Source organism: Cydia fagiglandana, chromosome 4 (genome assembly GCF_963556715.1).
Source record: "Cydia fagiglandana chromosome 4, ilCydFagi1.1, whole genome shotgun sequence".
Taxonomy (NCBI): Eukaryota; Metazoa; Arthropoda; class Insecta; order Lepidoptera; family Tortricidae; genus Cydia; species Cydia fagiglandana.
In genome coordinates, this window is record NC_085935.1 from 19300815 (window position 1) to 19324613 (window position 23799).

The 23799-nt window shown below is 37.8% G+C and overlaps 1 protein-coding gene across 1 annotated transcript in view; it reads right to left on the bottom strand.

Annotated features, from left to right (window-relative positions):
* Positions 1-23799, bottom strand: part of LOC134663985 (tyrosine-protein phosphatase non-receptor type 23) — a 34366-nt gene that overhangs the window by 7889 nt on the left and 2678 nt on the right. The window contains exons 4-14 of the mRNA XM_063520542.1: positions 22100-22273; positions 20883-21169; positions 20164-20354; positions 18885-19029; positions 17656-17887; positions 16432-16631; positions 3734-3866; positions 3160-3339; positions 2696-2839; positions 2254-2340; positions 267-1937 (exon numbers count right to left, since the gene is read on the bottom strand). Coding sequence (XP_063376612.1) covers positions 267-1937; positions 2254-2340; positions 2696-2839; positions 3160-3339; positions 3734-3866; positions 16432-16631; positions 17656-17887; positions 18885-19029; positions 20164-20354; positions 20883-21169; positions 22100-22273 — 3444 coding nt within the window. The remainder of the gene's footprint in view (positions 1-266; positions 1938-2253; positions 2341-2695; positions 2840-3159; positions 3340-3733; positions 3867-16431; positions 16632-17655; positions 17888-18884; positions 19030-20163; positions 20355-20882; positions 21170-22099; positions 22274-23799) is intronic.

Genomic DNA, 23799 nt, shown 5'->3' on the forward strand with positions numbered 1-23799 from the left:
TGATGATTACATTATATTGTTTTTGGTTTCAGCTTATTTAAATGTAACAATTGATATGGATTATACAGAGCCTAAGGAAGAAGTCTAACCCGTAACCAATAGTGTCAATTTTTAATTTTATTTAACTCTTTGAACGCCAGGACTTACATATAAACCTTATCTGAATGCACGAAGATTGATATTACCGTAACTGTAACCGAGCGCGTCAGTTGAAGTCTTTCGCGATCAAAGAGTTAAATGACTATTACATTGCATGATTTACTTACCTTTGTTATTACTAAAGGTGACATTAGTGTTGTACTGTTCCCCAGACTGCATATAAGTCGACTGATTCACATTGGCACCATAGTTCGTAGTCGTTACTTCAGGATTCGACACCACCTCTTGTGACTGATTAGTATTAGTAATATATCCGTACGGCGTATTGTAATAAGTCTGATTATCGCTTGGCTGCGGCGTCTGAGGGGTCTCTGAAGGAGATTGGACAGTTTCACATGCTCCAGCGCTCGTGTAGACCCCTTGCTCGTTCCAATTTGGATCTTTAGGGTTCGACTGCGAGTTTATATTCGGTTGCACATAGCTGGCATAAGAATTCTGCGAGCCGTAGTTATAGTCGAAACCCCCTGTGCCAGGATTGAAGTTATAACCCGGATGATTTTGGTAGGTATGCGCGTAGTTCACGTTCGCTGGGTCTTGGTAGAAGTTGGTAGGTTGGTGGGTTGGTGTTGTCTCTGGGTTAGGGGTTGGGGTGTAGCTAGGCTCGTAACTTTGGTAGTTAGGGTAGTTTAATGCTTCTCCGGTGACATGTGACTTGATTGGTTGGTCGTAAGCGTCTATTTGGGATAGAGCTGGGTTTGGTTCGGGCGGATTGTATGTAGACTCGATGGATACTGGGACATTAGTAACTGTGGTGGTGGAGTATGCTGTAGTATCAGCGTTCGTGTATACGGGGTAGCTTTGTGATGATGCTTCGTAGCCTGTTGTGTAGTTATATTGCTCACTGTACGCAGAGACGTTAGCAGCAGAGTTAGGGGCGTAAGTAGGACCCGTAGAATTAGGTGCGTAATTGGAAGCAGTAGAATTAGGAGCGTACGTAGAAGTCGCAGGGTTAGGAGCATACGAAGCAACGGAGGCAGGCGCATACGAAGTAGCCGTAGAATTGGGTGCGTATGTCGAACCCGCAGAATTGGGTGCGTAAGTCGAAACGCCAGAATTGGGTGCGTACGTAGACGCAGAATTAGGACCGTATGGTACATCGCTGTATGGATAATTCAGAGTATTATAATCAGTGCTATGCGTAGAATTAGTGTTTGAGTTACTCTGTTCAGCGTTACTATATGTAGCCATATTAGGAGTGGCCGCTTGAGGGTAGTTCACGCTATAATACGTTTGAGAATAATCGTTACCGAAATTCGGCGGTTGGCAATCTTTTGGTGCTGACACTTGCATTTGACTAAAGTTAGCGCTCAAATCATGACCAGAATAAGTCATTGATGGATTTTCAGGGATTGGTGCTATTTGATTTTGCCCGTAAATATCGTATATGTATGGTGTATTAGTTTGGCTATTACTTGGCGCGCTGCTTGGCACGCTTTGACTATTAGTAGCCATGTTAGCGTTAGCTTGGCTGTGCATAGTGTAAGAGTTACTTTGTGAATCGGTTATTATAGTCCCACTGTCTTGAGAGCCAGAATAGTAAGGGTTGGCGTATGTTTGTGGGTTGGACATTTGGTGGGAGTACTGAGGAGGGGTGTAGGCTGAATAATAGGGGTTGTCCTCGGGTTTCTCGTAGGTTTTGGAAGGGTAGGAGAAGTTTGAGGGTGTGGAGTAGGGTTCGGGCTCCTGGGTGTACGGTGTGCCGTAGCGGGCGTACTGGTGTGGCATCATTTGGGGCATGACCACACCGTCTGGCAGTTGCATTTGGGTTGGGTCGGTGGCTGCGAAAAGAAAGATATAATCCATCATAAAATTAGGTTGTAGAGTATCTATCTAAAATAATATAAATGTAGATGTTAGGCTATATATTGCTACCTCACAAAATCGGCTGAACAGAGCAGAATGAAATTCGAGGCACAAAGAGTTTAAACTCTGGACTGGGACATAGGATACTTTTTAACTCATTCCTTAAGAAGGTGAAATAGCGGTTGAAAATCAGTAAGGAAATACTAAGGGGGCAGTTAAAGACTTTTTTGCGGAGGAAGCCGCCGGCAGAGGCAAGTACAAAATATTTAAGGGTTAGCCATAATTACATACCTTCTGATCCGACAGGTGCTGGTCTCACGGATGTTGGGTATATCGACTCCGGGTAGTACGCTTCTGGCGGTAACGTTTCTGGTTGACCTATCAATAATAACAACAAATAATTAATTACTGACAATACAATGACGCTTGCACACGGTGCATATAGCATGGTTGAGCTAGTAAGGGGGGTTTCATACTATTTGAAAAGATATCTTTCATTTTTGACTTTACTAGTCCCTAACTTTGATTTTTTAAGATTTTTTTTATCCTGGAAATGATGCGCATACATTTTTTTTACAAAATTGTCATTTTTGGTGCTGGTTGTCGTGAAATAGGTAAGAGCCGAATGATATTAGTTGAGAATTTAGGGAAGTTCTTCTAAGGTCGTTTTAATAGCAGCACGGGAGTTGTCCTCACTGATCCATTTAACAAATCCCCCATGGACTTGACTGACCTGTTCCTTGAGGGGTCTTGGGTAGTTGCCTCTTCTTCATATAAGGTAGATAGTCTTTCAGTTTGAGGCCAGAGCCCTCGCTTCGAGGCTCGACACTTTCAGCCCTTTCCATTCTTGCCGGTGAGGATGGTACGGCGGTGGCCGCTGAAACAAATATTCGGTTATTTTGTGAAGAAATTACGGTAAAAGTGACCCATCTTAATTGAGCTCTTGAGCAATGTTTTTTAACTAATAGAGTTCCTATAGAACTGCAGACCCTGGCACTTGCAGGGATAAATGTAAATACTTGCTTACACTAACCTTTACTCCCCTTACTGTTCTTGGCAAGCAGTGACTCTCTCTCCTCCTCTTGAACTTGGCCTGTCCCTCGCAGCCTCGTGAGCAGTTGGTTGACGTTGTGGCTCAACTTGTAGAACTGCAGACTGCACTTGCCAAGATAAATGTAAATACTTGCTTAAACTAACCTTTACTCCCCTTACTGTTCTTGGCAAGCAGTGACTCTCTCTCCTCCTCTTGAACTTGGCATGTTCCTCGCAGCCTCGTGAGGAGTTGGTTGACGTTGTGGCTCAACTTCTTGTAGAACTCGAGGCCCTTCTGGCACTTGCCGAGGAGCTCGCCGTACGTGTCGTAGGAGGTTATGAGTGCTGGGGAATATATGCAATGTTATTCCAAGTTCAGTTAATTTGTAATTTTTTAATTTATCTTAATACATGCTGGTCAATTATGAATACATAATTACTTATGTAACTCGTTTCCCATCGGCTTGTCTAATTTTCAGACAGTTTATTAGTTTTACCATAGACTCCATAGAGAAATAACTTTGCTTAGAATGCTCACTCCATACAACTGGTTATTAGCCCGAAACTGATTAGGAACTGATTAGGGCGTGATTAGGGTGCCCGTTGTAAAATTTGGTATTCTCGCCCCCCGCCCGCTCCTTATCTATTGTTTCACTATGATTCATTAATTTAGATATTCTACGAGTATATATGACGGTAGAGATATTTATGACCAAACGCTAAACGGAGATATAAATACCGTTGATGATGCTCTCTCGCTTCCTCAGCAAGTCTGACAGCATACGTCTTGACTCTCCGTACGAAGCGTATAGAGACGTCAGGCGGTTGATGATGTTCTCTTGAGCCGCGAGATTTGTTTCTATTATTTTCACCTGAAACAAGTTAGAACGTCTCAACCTGTCGTTTCCCACGAGCATTGACTTAAATAAAAGTTGCTTGTTGTTGTTGTTGTGTTGTTGTTGTTTGTATGAAAGGTCACTATCCTTTTGTGACCCAGATTTGAGCAGTGGGAGAGGACAATTTAAGGATGTTGAAATCGGAGAAAGATAATTTTACCCTTTTTTTCTCTCTCATTACTAATTTCAGCCAATTCTTCAGGTTGAGAATCTGTGAATAACTTCATCTGCCTTCATAACTTTATTTATCTTTGGGTCAAATGTTGCGAGTTTTGCCCGTCTTCTTAGAGTTTGGTCACCTTTTCTGCTTCGTTTGCTGACTTCCCGTGTCGTTGAATGCAAATTTTCCTAGGGTTGGTGAAGCAAACGCTTCGCTAAAGTGGCGTTGAAGTTTTATTGCGGTGAATTTGTTTGACAGATCTTTTATCGCTTCAACCTCCCTACATACTAAAATGTTCTCACTCGCTCAATGCTAGATAGAGACTGACCGTTGGGGCTATTAGCTTTTTAATGTTTTTAAACCCTCAATTGTCTTAGAAATATGCCTCTTGGTGGAGTAAACTGCCTATATGATGTTGCTATTTTTCTTCTGTACAGCCTCGGAGCACTAGATGGTCCTAGAGGTATGCTTATTTGAAAGGCACAGTAAATATTACTGTACATCCCGTAAGTTTGTCTATCTGACCTAACTGGAGTTTTCCTCTCATCTAATCGAAGGTTAGCTGGAAGAGATCCCTTATAGGGTTAAGTTCGCCTTTGTACTTCCATTACTGTAATTTATTTTTGTAAACCTGTTGTGACGGTACGGTATTACCGTTCCGTACAAATCTATATATACATATAATATTAATATGGTTTTATTTATATAATCAATTATGTGTTGCATGAATTCATGATGTATTGATTTATTACAGAAATCACTCATTATTCATCAAATTAATACTATTTTAAAATTAAATAAAACATAATACAAAACATGTCGATACTCGGTCGCGCAGTCAAATTGCACCATATTAACCGCAGACCAATCATAAGCCAGGAAGCTTAGCGCATGATTTGTGGCCATATAAGGTAATAAAAGTGCGAGCGCAGGACGCATGGCCATATAAGGTAATAAAAGCGTTAGAGAGTTAAAGCACTTTCACTAAATTAGGGTGAGTAAATTACGACAGCCCTAAAAGCTAACAACCGTGGGGAATATTATTGATATCTATAGACATACATGACGATAAAGGAAAAATACTTAGAACAAAATATAATATAATCAAGAGATAGTTAAAAATCAATAGAAGTCAACATATTTTGATACAAAAGTTGCACCATAGTTTGCTAGTCGGTTTGTAGCAATGAGGAACGCGGCGTGAGTTTGTTCTGCGCAGGCGCGAGCCACATAGGTTGACAAAAAGCAGTTGCGCGGGGGCCTCGGGGCATTCGTTGTCTGACTTTCGTAAGAGTACGTTCGAAGTTTGTCAGTGGACGGAGTGATTTACTAGAAGAAGTTATTAAAAGGAGCTTGAAATAGACGGCGTCAGATAATAGAAGACCTAGGACATCTAAACACGAGCTAAGTACCAGTGTTTTTATCATTTGAGTGTATAATTACTTGAACCTTTTTGTCAGTTCTGGTTTGTGTTTGCTGTTTGTTCGAATTACGTACGCGTGCATAACTAACAAATAATAATCCTAGTTTACCGCTTAAAGCTTAATAGCACAGTAAAAGTTTAATACCTACATTTAATGTTCTCGGAAGCCAACGTCGCTACAGTTTGTTTTAATTTACGAAGATTTCTCACTAACAAATAAATAGTTCCCGTTCGTGGCGAGGAGACAAGATGGCTGCCATGCGAGACGATCGCGCGAGTGTGTAGTACGTGGCAATAGATATTTCATTTAGCTTTATTATCAAATAATACGTGTGTCAGTGTTTTATTAATAGTTGCAATAATTATAAAGTACAAACACGATGTTTTCCTAGTGTATTTTAATAACACAAAGTAATTTGGAAGGATATTTAGTGAATGTGTCGTACCGTCGTGTCTTACGTCCGTGAAATTATAGGACATTTTGTTTTATTAATACTTATCTTACCAGTATTAGTTTACGTCAGTGTTTAATTATTAGTTTATTAATTTTAAAGTACGTATACAATATTTTCTTAGCGTAATTTAGTAATGGAAATAAATTGGTTCGATCTTTATTGAAAGGGATGGTATTCTGTACCAACGCTTGCGTATTTATGAGAATAGTGTTTACTTGTTAAAATACCTATCAGTGATATATTTTTATATGAAGATTACGATGTGAGAGTAAATGAAGTATAAAGATCCCTACATAGAAAAAGGGAACGTTCATGTTTCATGCCGCAATGCGACGCAAGTACCTACCTACATATTATGAATAGATGTTGAACTAAATTAGTTTGATACTTACTGAACCTAATTATATTGAAAATTGATGTTTTGGTGGAAGAAAAAGAAATACTTAATGTGGGGGAGGATATGTTTACAAGCCATTATTTTTATGAAGTTAAAATGATTTTATTGAATTAGTAGTGCGATATTGGTAATTATGGCTCAAAGGTGGAAATAATTACAACTTATATTATTTATCTGTTCTCGATTTAATAGAGATTGATATACTACCTATTGAATGTATTTACATGAAAAGAAATATTACTATCAACATTCCTAAAGACTTATTGACATTTTGAAGTATCTGACTCCTATTGATGGCATAAAGTAGATACAATCTATTTTATTATATTATTGTTAATTGACAAATGTTCAGGTGAACATTTTAATGGTTGATTTGCACTAACTGATCGTAACGTAAAGTTAGGAGTCGTACTGTATACTTGGAACGCAGTCGATTCACGCAACTTGAACCTAATGAATTGTATTCCTGACTAAGGTCATGATTATAAATTAGGCCAAGGCCTATCACATTTATTATATCATATTTAAAGGTTAAATTATCTATGGACTTGCCATCAAATATAGTTTACAGCTTATGGGATGGGACTATGGGTTCAGTATTCTTAGCTTAGTGTGAAAAGAAGTAGGTAGAGTGGCTGACGGAATACTTTACGTTTCTTTTCCTCAGATACCACTTAGGGTTTGTGAAACGTATCTAGCCTTTCGCTGAGTCTTAAACTCCTAGGAATAGGGAGGTAGGGGAAGGAAGCCCAATCGACGGGATCTCCCACAGGGATTGGTTTAGGATGACTCCAAACCCCATCAAGCATTGAGGTAGCATAGCAGCTAGCATTCAGATGTTGTTAGGTTGTAAATATAAAGTTTCCCTTAAGTAGTGACTTAAAGGGCTTATCCCAGGAAAAATGCTCCTCAATGTTATCCGGAGTCCAATAGGAGTAGGGGAATTTTTACCAAAAAAATATTTTTATTTATTTATATATTCTATTATTCATATATATATATTCCATTATTCATTCCACTATATTTAGATGGACTGCGGTTACTTCAGTGAGATAGAACTTCTCATCGCTATCTACTAGTATACAGAAAGCTCATTATCAATTGCAAGCAGTATTACAATATTTACAATACTTTAATTCTAAAATAAATTATCATTGTGTTTGTTATCTTATCTTTATTAAAATATGTTCTTTAGTACATTGCATTTCTCATTTACCTACTTTTATTAGTAACCTTTCTTATTATGCTACTGTTTGATTCCTATGGGTTAATATCAAATTATTACTGTGCTCTTCATTTAGCTAGGTTAGTTTCCGGGTTTATAGTTTTGTAACTCTCCTCTTTGTAAAAGAACCAGGGGTTATTACGTACAGCTACGAGGTCCTACCATTTCCTAGACGATCACATCACTTTTATGGCCAAAAGTTTTAAATGCAAGACAGAGACAAATTATATTCTTAGGTAAAGTAGGTTTGCTTTGAGGGTTGTTTTAGATATATGGGTTAGGAGGGTTAGAGTGTAGTGTATTATAGGGAGAGTCATTCTTGACCGTTACAATTTGGTGCCGTGACCAGGATAAAACTAGCTTCACTTATATTTATATGCGGTTACGTAAATAGTTAATTGACTCTGTCTTGCTAGTGGCATGCGAGTGCCACAATTTGTTGCCGTGTTATGGATGCAAGGAGTTGAGAGTTACATGTTTATTATGTTAAATTATAATCTTTAATTTTCAGTTTATCGTAATTACTTGTTGTGTGTATAAATGTGGGTCAAAACTTTACTGAAAGGGGGGGCACGTGAAAGAGCGGCGAATTTGACGAATGAAGTTGCAATATATAAACGGGATATATTTGTTTTGTGTATTTACTCATAGGAAAGATAGAAGCCTATCAGGCATGATTCAAGGCAAACTGTGAGTAATGTCAAGAACTGAAACTAGCATTACAATTGTTTCGAAGAGTATAAGAGATGATTGGATTGGTAAGACTAGATGAAGAAAGAGTTGTATAGTATTTTTTTAATATCATAAAAAGGTATGTGCGCATGTTAGAAATAATTTCAATTTGATTTGTAACTTTGTGTGTTAATTTGTTTTTCTACAGGGTTAATATTGCTATATTAAAGTAAATTAGATTCATTTCGTGGTTTATATTGCTGCATAATCGACGTGTTTTAAATTTCAACTAACGGTAAATTATTTGATAGAAAAGTTTCTGTATTTTTTTCGGTACATTTCATGTACAAAAACAAAATGTATATAAAACATAGGATTCCATATCTAGAAGTTTTACCTTTAACTTTCAAGTGCATATATAGTTTTGATTTAGTTTACTTATCAGTAACTTCATTAGTTTGTTCATACTTTTATGTTGTATTGCTTTCGTTTGCTCATATAATCGTAATTTGTTGAAATAGGAAAATATAGTTTTGTCAAATTTCAACTTAATCTTACTGTCAGCAAGGAGTAGTAGCAGTAAGTACATATAATAGTGGACCAGTAGAATCTTAACAAAATACGTCGATATTCGTATTATATCAAAATTAATAGTTGCATTCTTCATAGATGTTTATTTGGTACTTAAACCACAATCGAATTTAAACTCTCGTGACATATTAATATTGAACTAAAATAAAATAATAATTATTTTAATTCAAATTAGTTTCTGATACTTAAAGTATAGTTCTAATCAAGTTTGAATTTATCATAGTTAGTTGTACGTTTGTAGGTATGTATGTATGAAATACAATGCACATGCTTTAGGAATTACAGAATTTCATCAAAATCAGGGAATAACATTGAACATAAGTAAAGGATAGAGAAAGTAAAGTATTTCAGTCTATTAACCTTCTCAGTTTAGCGAATGATTTGGAAATCGTAGTTCATATTTAAGCCAAATATGCGACAGCTGTAGTTAAGTCTAATTCGCAGGGGGGCATGTATGCAAGTGTTTATAGATATTTCTAATAAATTAGCTTTTCTCAAAGTTCAGTTGTAGTGTAGGTGGACGTATGTATGTTGTTATCATATATTCTTTTAACTAATAGATAGGGATTGTATTACAAAAATAAGTTCAACGAAAAGTTCCAATAAGTTTCACTTTACGAATCAACAGGTTTCAATAGTTATTGCTGTTGTCAATGTCATAATACTTGCAATGCTAGTGGAGTACTTCAGTTGGAAAAATAAAGATTAACATTCAAAAGATCTACATTTCATAGATATTTATATGAATAGGGTATACAAACCAATATTGCTGGGTAGATTTACAATTACGGTTTATAAAATAAAACATAATAATACTGTCAATCCAAGTCTAATTTATAATGAACAGGTTTTGCTGAAACAGAAGAGCTACCTCTACAATAAAATATGTACGGGAAGGAACTATTAAGCAAGTTCAACTTATTACAAGAGGAATCGAAGAGAGAGAGAGAGAGAGAGAGAGAGAGAGAGCGGGTTGTAGTCAAGTTAAGGGAATTAGGAGCTGATTGATTGTAAGTAGAACATCAGATTCTTATCGTAGTTAGAATACTAAATTTAAGTGGCATAATACGTAATGATTTTCATTATAGTTAGTTAAGGCAATTTGGCGTAAATTTTAAAAACATATTTGGCGTAATTTATTTATCGTAAATTCTAAAGCATATAAGGCGTAATTTACTATGGTTGGAGTAGCGTGGGGTTGGTTGTTGGTGGTTGTGAGTTGCTCATGCGTGTGTGGGACTGGGACTTTCTGTTTAGCGGCAGGTCTTGGTTTCGTATGTGCAGGGGTTGATTCATGGCTGTCGGGGATCAATTCTTGCGATTGCTCTGGCTATATGAATATTCAGCGTAATTATATTATCGTGTTTTGTTCAATTTGTTTTACAATAAGCGTAAAGCGTAAACTTAAGCATCAAGCGTAAATTATGAATTATTGTAGCGTAGCATAATATCATGTCAATTTGTTGAATGATATAGCAATGATGTAGTATTTGGTATAAAAAATAACTTAAAATGGGACCATTTGTTATTCACTGTCGGTATTCAGATGAGATGCAATTTTGTATGAAACTGTATGGAAAAGTGAGTGAGGAATGATGAAAGATGATTGTATGAAAAAGGATATAGTATGTTTATGACTCAGTTGATGAATGTTATGTGTAGATGTATGAGATGATGAATGAATGAGTAGAAGTATGCTTGTGTATGAGTGAGTTTCTTAAAAGTTGCTTATCTTAGAATATTGACAACAGTTATTGTTATTTGCAAATGGGGCAATGGGGAACAATAGTGTGTTATCAAGAGAATATAGGAGTTAGGTTAAAGTCATACCTTTTAAAGGTAAATTCTTTTTGATAACACAACACTCAACAAGAAGCTATCACTAATCTACGGTTACACCTCTATGAACGCGTGGGATTGCAGAAGTAGTGTTTTGATATAGTTTGCTTAAACCTGTCTGGAGGGATCCGGGATCCGGGTTGCGCACTTACGTGTGGAAAAAGAAAAAAGAACCATGCGTTTGCTGTAGATGCTCGAGGCGGACCTACCTATTGAGAGTACAGTGTGCATCTGATGGAGAGTCTTGGTTAATGCTAATTGACAATAATAATTTATTACATATCATATTTTAAATTTGAATATTTACAATGTAGATTAGAATGGCGCTTTGGCCGATATAAACTGTTCGTTTATATATTTATTAAATTAATGAATTTACACCATACTTAGATTTTGTAAACTAGTGTCTTGTAAATATAATAATAACTTAAACATAATAAAACAAAAGTTATTATTGATGTAGTAAGCATAGCTGAGACTGTCCGGGGGTACCTTGCTGTCCGTATGTAGTGCCACACGCCGGCGAACCCGTCGGATGCTTTTAAGGGTATCTTCTATACTCTTAATTGCGGTCCGTCCGCTTCACGGTTAGTGCAGGCCGTGGATTTGGTTAATTATGTGAATACACATGTTTGACTATTTTTACGACCGATTGTCCAGACGTGAACTTCAGATAGAGTAGAGAGCAAGGTTGGGTTCTACACGAGTAAAAAAAAAATCGAGTAGAAAGCATCTGAGCTATAACGTAAAATAAAAGTTCAAAATACTGCTAGCATTCTTGCTTGGAAATAGAGTACTACATTCGCCAAGAAAGGAAGGAACCGGTTGTTCTGTATGGGTTGTGGACTGGGATTATGACCACTGGGAAAAAGTGTTGGAGGTTACCGCAAAGGTCTTTCCATTTTATATGAGGAGGTTTTCGTTGGTTCTGGACGTTCGGGCAATGTGAGCGGTGGAATCGCCTGCCGGGCAATGTGGCTACAGATTCCGGATGAAGCGCGAAGACTTTGCTACTTAGGGCTCATTTGCCTCACAACCAAGTGTCTCAATGAGGGTGGAAATTCTGTCTGAAAACAATTGGACTCATGGGTCATAATTCTGTGGGTTTATAATTCATGCTGGATAATTTGTTTCCTTTCTAGTAATGGTCATTTTACACACCACATTTACATCAAAGGGTTAAAATAACAATACCTGGTTTTGAATATGAACATTTGAGCTCCGAGCCAGGTTTACTAAACCTTTACTCTATGCTCAAATGGGGGGGCAATTGTGACGGTACGGTATTACCGTTCCGTACAAATCTATATATACATATAATATTAATATGGTTTTATTTATATAATCAATTATGTGTTGCATGAATTCATGATGTATTGATTTATTACAGAAATCACTCATTATTCATCAAATTAATACTATTTTAAAATTAAATAAAACATAATACAAAACATGTCGATACTCGGTCGCGCAGTCAAATTGCACCATATTAACCGCAGACCAATCATAAGCCAGGAAGCTTAGCGCATGATTTGTGGCCATATAAGGTAATAAAAGTGCGAGCGCAGGACGCATGGCCATATAAGGTAATAAAAGCGTTAGAGAGTTAAAGCACTTTCACTAAATTAGGGTGAGTAAATTACGACAGCCCTAAAAGCTAACAACCGTGGGGAATATTATTGATATCTATAGACATACATGACGATAAAGGAAAAATACTTAGAACAAAATATAATATAATCAAGAGATAGTTAAAAATCAATAGAAGTCAACATATTTTGATACAAAAGTTGCACCATAGTTTGCTAGTCGGTTTGTAGCAATGAGGAACGCGGCGTGAGTTTGTTCTGCGCAGGCGCGAGCCACATAGGTTGACAAAAAGCAGTTGCGCGGGGGCCTCGGGGCATTCGTTGTCTGACTTTCGTAAGAGTACGTTCGAAGTTTGTCAGTGGACGGAGTGATTTACTAGAAGAAGTTATTAAAAGGAGCTTGAAATAGACGGCGTCAGATAATAGAAGACCTAGGACATCTAAACACGAGCTAAGTACCAGTGTTTTTATCATTTGAGTGTATAATTACTTGAACCTTTTTGTCAGTTCTGGTTTGTGTTTGCTGTTTGTTCGAATTACGTACGCGTGCATAACTAACAAATAATAATCCTAGTTTACCGCTTAAAGCTTAATAGCACAGTAAAAGTTTAATACCTACATTTAATGTTCTCGGAAGCCAACGTCGCTACAGTTTGTTTTAATTTACGAAGATTTCTCACTAACAAATAAATAGTTCCCGTTCGTGGCGAGGAGACAAGATGGCTGCCATGCGAGACGATCGCGCGAGTGTGTAGTACGTGGCAATAGATATTTCATTTAGCTTTATTATCAAATAATACGTGTGTCAGTGTTTTATTAATAGTTGCAATAATTATAAAGTACAAACACGATGTTTTCCTAGTGTATTTTAATAACACAAAGTAATTTGGAAGGATATTTAGTGAATGTGTCGTACCGTCGTGTCTTACGTCCGTGAAATTATAGGACATTTTGTTTTATTAATACTTATCTTACCAGTATTAGTTTACGTCAGTGTTTAATTATTAGTTTATTAATTTTAAAGTACGTATACAATATTTTCTTAGCGTAATTTAGTAATGGAAATAAATTGGTTCGATCTTTATTGAAAGGGATGGTATTCTGTACCAACGCTTGCGTATTTATGAGAATAGTGTTTACTTGTTAAAATACCTATCAGTGATATATTTTTATATGAAGATTACGATGTGAGAGTAAATGAAGTATAAAGATCCCTACATAGAAAAAGGGAACGTTCATGTTTCATGCCGCAATGCGACGCAAGTACCTACCTACATATTATGAATAGATGTTGAACTAAATTAGTTTGATACTTACTGAACCTAATTATATTGAAAATTGATGTTTTGGTGGAAGAAAAAGAAATACTTAATGTGGGGGAGGATATGTTTACAAGCCATTATTTTTATGAAGTTAAAATGATTTTATTGAATTAGTAGTGCGATATTGGTAATTATGGCTCAAAGGTGGAAATAATTACAACTTATATTATTTATCTGTTCTCGATTTAATAGAGATTGATATACTACCTATTGAATGTATTTACATGAAAAGAAATATTACTATCAACATTCCTAAAGACTTATTGACATTTTGAAGTATCTGACTCCTATTGATGGCATAAAGTAGATACAATCTATTTTATTATATTATTGTTAATTGACAAATGTTCAGGTGAACATTTTAATGGTTGATTTGCACTAACTGATCGTAACGTAAAGTTAGGAGTCGTACTGTATACTTGGAACGCAGTCGATTCACGCAACTTGAACCTAATGAATTGTATTCCTGACTAAGGTCATGATTATAAATTAGGCCAAGGCCTATCACATTTATTATATCATATTTAAAGGTTAAATTATCTATGGACTTGCCATCAAATATAGTTTACAGCTTATGGGATGGGACTATGGGTTCAGTATTCTTAGCTTAGTGTGAAAAGAAGTAGGTAGAGTGGCTGACGGAATACTTTACGTTTCTTTTCCTCAGATACCACTTAGGGTTTGTGAAACGTATCTAGCCTTTCGCTGAGTCTTAAACTCCTAGGAATAGGGAGGTAGGGGAAGGAAGCCCAATCGACGGGATCTCCCACAGGGATTGGTTTAGGATGACTCCAAACCCCATCAAGCATTGAGGTAGCATAGCAGCTAGCATTCAGATGTTGTTAGGTTGTAAATATAAAGTTTCCCTTAAGTAGTGACTTAAAGGGCTTATCCCAGGAAAAATGCTCCTCAATGTTATCCGGAGTCCAATAGGAGTAGGGGAATTTTTACCAAAAAAATATTTTTATTTATTTATATATTCTATTATTCATATATATATATTCCATTATTCATTCCACTATATTTAGATGGACTGCGGTTACTTCAGTGAGATAGAACTTCTCATCGCTATCTACTAGTATACAGAAAGCTCATTATCAATTGCAAGCAGTATTACAATATTTACAATACTTTAATTCTAAAATAAATTATCATTGTGTTTGTTATCTTATCTTTATTAAAATATGTTCTTTAGTACATTGCATTTCTCATTTACCTACTTTTATTAGTAACCTTTCTTATTATGCTACTGTTTGATTCCTATGGGTTAATATCAAATTATTACTGTGCTCTTCATTTAGCTAGGTTAGTTTCCGGGTTTATAGTTTTGTAACTCTCCTCTTTGTAAAAGAACCAGGGGTTATTACGTACAGCTACGAGGTCCTACCATTTCCTAGACGATCACATCACTTTTATGGCCAAAAGTTTTAAATGCAAGACAGAGACAAATTATATTCTTAGGTAAAGTAGGTTTGCTTTGAGGGTTGTTTTAGATATATGGGTTAGGAGGGTTAGAGTGTAGTGTATTATAGGGAGAGTCATTCTTGACCGTTACACTGTGTTGTGTACAATAAAGTGATCTAGACACAGACACGCGGCAGCGTGTCAAGCCAAGTTCAAGCAAAGGAACTGGCTAGCCAGCGCCAAGTGTAATATTACACGAACCACTTGGTGCCACTTTTGACCCTTCTATAACTCAAAACATCTTTAACGTAAACACATAAAACTACGTGTGTTTAATTATATCTATAAGGACATCTAGAAGCCCAAATTTCATGAAGCTAGCTCAAACGGTTATAAAGATATGAAGGTCAAAAAGTCGTAAATTTTAAGACTGACTGACAGACTTATAGTACCTAAACCTAACCTACTTCCAGATGACCTAGAAGGATGAAATTTGGAATCCAGCTCAGTTATTGTGTGAAAGCGTAGGAAAAAATCTAAAAACAAAAAAAAGTTAATAAATAGGGGGGGTCCCCATACAAACTTTTTTTTATTGTGACTGACATATAGTACCTAAACCTAACCTACTTCCAGATGACCTAGAAGGATGAAATTTGGAATCCAGCTCGGTAATTGTGTGTAAGCGTAGGAAAAAATCTAAAAATAAAAAAGTAAAAAAATAGGGGGGGTCCCCATACAAAAAACCTGTAATACGCGCTAAACAACCGGCCAACGGTGTGTCGTTGGCGGCGCGCGGCACCACATAATTAATACAAAGAACAGAAGTAAAAAACATGCAGCGGAAACACAAGAAAAAACATTAAATCTCAATACCTGCCTAGTTTTCTTTACAAAAAGTATTGATATCCCATCAAAAACATAAATGTAAAAAAGGAGAGCCAAGTTCAATACAAAAATTATGCTTGGCTGTGGGGTTCGCCGCAAAAAGAATGGAGACCTAAATGAGTGCCAAGTTCTATGCAAAATCCAAATATGTATTTATAGGAACAAAATAACATTATAAACAAGTATTAAACTCTATTTCTTTGCTTTATTGGATACCTATAACAATTGCTGTTATTTAAAAAAAATGTGAGATCTTTAAGTAGGTTAGATTTGGCTTGGCCAGTTTTTATCAGAATTACAATATATATATATATATATATATATATATATATATATATATATATATATATATATATATATATATATATATATATATATATATATATATATATATATATATATATATATATATATATATATGTATGTTGAATAACTTTATAAAATGACTGATGTAATGAAAACCATTCTTTTTGCGGCGAACCCCACAGCCAAGCATAATTTTTGTATTGAACTTGGCTCTCCTTTTTTACATTTATGTTTTTGATGGGATTACTACTACTACTACTACTACTAATATACCTGAGGGTCATGTTTAGCGAGCTCCTGCGCGAACAGCTGGTCGCGGGGCTCGGCGGCGCGCGCCAGCAGCGCGGCCGTGACGTCGTCGGCGGCCACCGCGCCGCGCAGCGCGCTCACCAGCTGGTCGCGCTGCGACTGCATGTGACGCGCCTTGCCGACGACGCGACGCATTTCGGACATGGCTTCCCGGTCCAAACCCTCTGAGGGAAAACGATATGATTAGATAGTAAATAGAATCAGGCGTTACTTTGCGGAAATTATGATTATGAAATCCATATTAATTAAAACCAAAATATTACTTTGCTAATTCGCGAAAACATAACGTGCTAGTCAACGTTATCTTTTCGCGGATTAGCAAAGTAATATTTTGGTTTTAATTAATATGACTAGAGTTAGACCAAGACAAGTCCTCAACGATTTTGAAAGCACGCGCAGTGCAAGTGTTGTTTTAAATGACAAACTTCTATGAAATTATGACGTATAAATAACACTTGCACTGCGTGGGCTATCAAATCCGCTGCAGACTTTTCTTGGTCTAACTCTAAGTTATTCCCTCGTTTAAATTTTTTAATAGATGTTGAAATTTTATGAAATAAGAAGCAAGCGAGCTAAAAATGAAATTTTCACAAAAAACTTATCTCTGTAGAACTGTGTAAATCTTTATTTGTGATAATAATTCGTCTATCTTTATATCAAAATTTTAAAGGCCTTAAATCAATAATGCAAGAACCCAAAAGTAATCAGATATCAAAGAGATTTTGTGTCATAGCCTTATGCAGCACTTGGGACTCGTTGGTTCTTGGCCTCTTTGCGAGTACAGGTCGATTAACGAAACCTGGCGAGAATGGAATGAACGAAACGAATTATATCTATCGTTGTGGAACTCTACACACTTACCAATATTATCGATGGTAGGAATCCTACTCTGCAGCACATCTAATGGCAACGCTAACTGCCTCAGATTAGCTATATTATACAGCGTCATAGCTTTGTGCAGCACTTGGTTGGACTCGTTGGTTCTCGCGTGGGCCTCCTGGTATTTATGGAACTCTATACACTTACCAATATTATCGATGGTAGGAATCCTACTCTGCAGAACATCTAGTGGCCCCGTTAACTGCCTCAGATTAGCTATATGCAGCGTCATAGCTTTGTGCAGCACTTGGTTGGACTCGTTGGTTCTCGCGTGGGCCTCCTGGTATTTATGGAACTCTATACACTTACCAATATTATCGATGGTAGGAATCCTACTCTGCAGAACATCTAATGGCACCGCCAACTGCCTCAGATTAGCTATATGCAGCGTCATAGCTTTGTGCAGCACTTGGTTGGACTCGTTGGTTCTCGCGTGGGCCTCCTGGTATTTGTGGAACTCTCTGGATAGTTCTGTCTGCACTATGGAGGGCGGGCGTGGTCCCATGACTTTTTGGAATTCTTTTTCTTTCAATGTTTCTTCCTGGAATTCGAAAAGGTATAATAATAAAGGTTGGATCAAGGGACAGATGCAGAAGGCGGTGATCTTGGACACGGCGCGGATAGTCCGCCGGTTCCTCTCTCTGCAGCCCTGACCACCGGTAGCTTGGGCCTTGCCCCGCTGCTGGCGGCACCCTAGGTTAGGTTTTTTATAATGTGTTTATATGTATTTTTTATTGTTTTGTAAGTGTTTTTATATTTTACTTTTATATTCATATTATAAAAACCTAGCCTAAAAAGAATGGTGAATAAAGGTATAATAATAATAAAAGGTATATAAGTGCTGAATAATGGCCTAGCAGCCATGATCATTTTAGGAGTAGGTTGGTATATTTGAATACTAGTCAAAAGGAAATTGAAGCTTCTAAACCTACGGTTATTACGATCGTATTTTAATGACTGCTTCAATGGTTGCGAGAAAGACGCTACAAAGTCTTTTGACTTCAGTACACAGTCATCATCATCATCATCATATCAGCCAGAGGACGTCCTCTGCTGGACATAGACCTCCCCCAAAGAGTGCCACAATGACCGGTCTTGCGCCACCCGCATCCAGCGGACTCCCGCGACCTTCACCAGGTCATCAGTCCACCTTGTGACAGTAAACCAGTGACAGTAAATCGGAGCAATCAGTCAGAGAATATCCATAATCAAAATCAGTGAACCGTTAGATGGCAGCACTGAGCGCCGTACGCCCGGTCGGTGAAAATAATTATCTTTAGAGATGGCATAGTAGAAAGCGTGGCTCACTACGCGATTTCGTCGCTTTGTTAGAGGTAGCTAAAAGTACATTCGTTCCACACCAATTTTGGTGGCTAGCCATAAGCCGCGCGTGGCGCTGTCGCCAACGCGGCGACAGCGGCATATCTGTCCTGATCGTAACAGGCGCTTTGTTAGAGAGTGAGTCTTCTGTACCTAGTACTATTATTTATTTTGTGATAGTAGACATATTTCGGCTGATATAATGATGAGTTAGATACCTGAATGAGGGTCTTAATTTCTGCGAGCGAGTTCTCCACGTCGCTGATGATCTCAGCGAGATTATTCATGGAATCCACCAACGTTTGTATAACTTCGGTCTTCGCGTTCATGGCTGCACATCTGTCCACTATCTCTTGAGGGATCCTGTTGGAGAAAATTATATTATTTGTAAACAAATAATACTCACAATTAACTCACAATAGGACCTACCTACTCAAAAAAATATTTTTTCTCGAAAATTCAAAACGGTTGGTTGGTTTGATTGAACATTTTAAGGCCCCCCCCCACATCTAGCGTCTTTCGAGAGTCGGCGTCTGTCGGCGTCTGGTCAGCGCTATGGAAAATGACGTCGCTGCGCAGTTGCGTCGACGCTGCGTCGACGTTGCGTCGAGCAGCGGCCATAGAATTGTAGACGCCGACGCTCGAAAGACGCCAGACGTGGGGGGGGGGGGGGGGGCCTAAGTAACTGCCTGTTGAAAAAACGACATTCTTTCAGTAATCAAAATTGTCAAAATATAAAATTGTTCTATAGGCCCCGTGCATGAACTATAGAGTAGAGAAAAATAGATAGGCTAATGACCTCAAAGTATATTTTCTCAGATAAGTAATGTTAGGATTATCATCTGATATCGGCACCCAAACAAAAACCCGTCGTTTGCTCGAGTGACTCATTGATCCAATATATTGCGCTGTTAGACTGATACCTTAAAAGTGAGATTGCGAGGAAACTTACTCATTTGACTAAGTAATTCGTAGATGTGATAATGAAATTATATGAGGAAATTATACCATTTGCCGGCTGGTAGAATTGAATAAGATTAGAACAGTGCTTCTTTCCCGCACTAGTGCGGCAATAAGCTCTTTCCGTGCCTATGTCGTAAATTTGAACAGCCACATATGTACTGTAAAAAGTTGTACGGTACACGTGCGAATTCGCAACTCGTCTCCCTTCGGCCGTGTTTTAATTTATCACCACTGGTTGCGAATTTCCTACTTTCCGTACTTGTATCGTACATATTGTAAATAACTATTTTAAAACGTGTCAACATTTACATTTTTTTAAAATCTGGTATTGTCTTTAGTTGCACAATTTAAAGTATGTATGTTTCCAACATTTTAAAAAGTAAGCTTGATGCGAGTATTGAGGGCTCAATCTGTAGGCAAGTAGGCGTTTACACGGTGTCTCTTTTCTTTAAGCATAAGACACCTCGTGCCAGCACTCACTTAGTCGGAATATTAAACCATATAGGGTTAAATTAAAAGGATATTTTTACTTACTTTTGATCAGAATCCAGCACCTCCAACTGATCAAGTTGCAATGATGACATGAACTCAGTAAGCTCAGTGTTCTTGGCTTCCACTTGGCCGACGACTTGGCGGAGCAACTTGGCCTTCTCTTCAGAGTAGACGGAGGAGGCCTCGTGAGCGCCCATTGGGATCAGGCGGGAAAATATGTCAGGACCTGACACCTGTGTAAAACAAAGAAATAAACTCCCATTCAAAGCAATCAAATATGACGCCAGCTGAGGTAATAAGTGCGGTTTCACATTAGCATTTTTTTCTGCGCGTGTACGGTCGTTTCGGCGCTTACACGCGCGCTATTTTTCGCTACATTTGGTCTATACGCGCCTAGACGCGCTTCCAAAAACGAGCTTATAGGCGCGTATGAAACGTTAGTCTGAAACCGCCCTAAAACAACCGGCTGAAGCTTTGGCCTTTTGGTCCATATTGATGATATTTCATTCATCATTATCAAATCACAAATGACATGGAAGACGGCCATATAAAAAGAGTTTTAATTAAAAAACAACCTATTTATTACTTTAACATTCCATTAGATAAAAATCACTTTCACCAATTTATTTAAAGCAATAAAAGGCTACAATATTTTTGTCTAATTCTTTCTAATCTAATCACAATTAGTACAAATGTATTGCTCTCCTTCTATACAACATACCTGTATAAAACCTAATTTAAAAAAAACTAATATTACATACCTCCGGATCATTCAAATTGACCGGCAAAGCCTTAACCAAGCACACCGGCTTCATATCCATAAGCAAATCCTTCTCCGGCACTTCCTCATGATATATAAACTCATTCTCATTCTTCGCCGCTTTCCGCTTGCCCTCCACCACATCATTGGTGAATGTTAAGGCTTCCTTGGTGACCTGGACGGGTTCTACGTATTTGGCGAGCTTCTGGGCTTCGGCGAGCTTGTCCACGGCGAGCTGGTAGAAGGCTACGCGTTCGCCCATCTTCTGTTGTTCTTCGGCGTTCATTCCTTGAAATGGGGAGAGTGACAATTTTATTGTAGCTTAAAAAACCGGGCAAGTGCGAGTCGGACTCGCGCACGAAGGGTTCCGTACAAATAAAAAAAAAAGCAAAAAAGGCAAAAAAAAAAACGGTCACCCATCCAAGTACTGACCCCGCCCGACGTTGCTTAACTTTGGTCAAAAATCACGTTTGTTGTATGGGAGCCCCACTTAAATCTTTATTTTATTCTGTTTTTAGTATTTGTTGTTATAGCGGCAACAGAAATACATCATCTGTGAAAATTTCAACTGTCTAGCTATCACGGTTCGTGAGATACAGCCTGGTGACAGACGGACGGACGGACGGACGGACGGACGGACGGACAGCAGAGTCTTAGTAATAGGGTCCCGTTTTACCCTTTGGGTACGGAACCCTAAAAATCACGCTTATTGCTTTAAGATTGACGGTTGTCTGCATTTAATTTTTAGCTCTGTGCGGTAAACTGCAGTACTATTTTATTTTATTGTGTGTAATAACAATTAAGTATAAAATTTGTATTTCTTATATGGTTTATTATTATCAACTTATCACTACTTAAACTAGTGGATGTAAATCACAAATAAATTTATACAGAAAAGTTGATTATTTACAGAAGTTCATTACTTATTTATTGAAATGATTGAATGTATATTTATTAAACAAATAGTTAAGACTTATCTATATCAAACACAGAGTACTGTATCCTTATTATGTCATGGATGAGATTAGCTCAGGACCAGGACAAGTGGCGTACTAGAAGAGAGGCCTATGCTCAGCAGTGGGCGATAAAGGGCTGATATGATGATGATGATGATGATGATTATGTCATTAGAGAATAAATAAATAAATAAAAACAGAGAAATGGAATCAGAAGTTGTGTCTGTATTGTGATGTTGATGCATGTTATATTTATAATTACCTTGATATAAGCACACAATGCAGCCAATATAAGACAATTTGAACGACAAGAACCGGTGCCAGAAGTTGTAGAGCTTGCCACCAATTATTTCATGGACGTTTTCCGAGCCAGTTGATGCACCGAGGTGGTTCAGGCAGTTACGGTAGAAAAACATCACCTGGGTTGCCACGGCACCTGACAGATTTACAGATTTGTAAGTAGTTGATGTAAATGTAAAATATACATATAATTAATGTTTATTGGGTCTATTAAAATTTAATTGAAGTACCTTTATATTTCTCTTTATTAATTTTCATACTATATTAATTTTCATTCATGAAATCCAACGGGATAAGTGTGATGTATTGTGAATGTTAAATAGTGAGTTTGGATTTAATATTTAACAATTTCATAGTAATCAAATAAAACTATCAAGACAAATCTCTGTCATTTTATCTGCATTTTATCAGTGCCAAAATCAAACATGCCTTATTCAGAACAAAAATAATAACAAAAGTGAATTATTTTTAAGTTCCTCGTAATTATAATTTAGGAGTTGCTTATAAAGAATAACATCAGACAGGAGTAAGTAAAACCATTTTAAACAGCTATTCAGAGGGGGCACGAGTAGTGAAACTGCTGGCAGGGGATCGATCGTGTCAACTGGGTAGTCTGAGAGTAAATGGAGACTTAGTTACGGAACCAGAGGAGATATTAAGCGTCATGCTGAAATCACACTTTCCGGACTGCAAAGAGATGACAGAAATGGAGGAGCAGGAAGGTCAGGAGGAGTCAGACTGGGCAGCGGCATTGGAGGTGGTGGAGGAGGAGAGGGTAGAATGGGCGATCTGCTCCTTTGCGCCCTTCAAGGCTGCGGGCCCTGACGGAGTCCTGCCGGCACTACTGCAGAAAGGATATAGATACATAAAAGAGGACTTAGTGGAATTATACAGGGCAAGTATTGCACTAAAATACATTCCAAGGGTGTGGAGAGAGGTGAGGGCGGTTTTCCTGCCGAAACCGGGTAAGAAATCATACCAAGAAGCGAAGTCATTCAGAAGCATAAGTTTGTCGTCGTTCGTACTAAAGACTTTAGAGAAAGTGATAGACAAACATATAAGAGAAAATGTGGAAAGCAGTGGAGACCCGTTACATGGGAATCAACATGCTTACATGGCAGGAAAGTCAACGGAGACAGCCCTACACAACCTAACTTTAAGGGTGGAAAGGGCACTAGAAACGAAACAGTACGCACTAGGCTGCTTCTTCGACGTTGAGGGGGCTTTTGACAAAGCAACCTTCGAGGCCGTAGAAGAAAGTCTGAAGAGAGAGGGCATCCGACCGACAATAGCGCAATGGATAGGGAGAATGCTAAAAGGTAGATCCATTACGGCGGAGCTGGGAGGAGTAACAAAGACGATTAGTCCGAGAAGAGGGTTCCCACAAGGGGGATGCCTGTCCCCCCTGATGTGGTGCCTACTTCTGGACTCAATGGTAAAAGAGCTCAACAGAGGAGGCATGTACATGCAGGCTTACTCTGATGATGGAGTGCTGCTAGTGAGAGGAATGGTTCTCACCGTGATAAGAGATATAATGATAAGAGGTCTCAGACAGGTACTGAGGTGGTGTAGAGAGAGAGGGTTGGATCTCAACCCATCGAAAACGAAACTAGTGATATTCACTAATAGAAGAATAAAGGAGATGAAACCCATAAAGATACA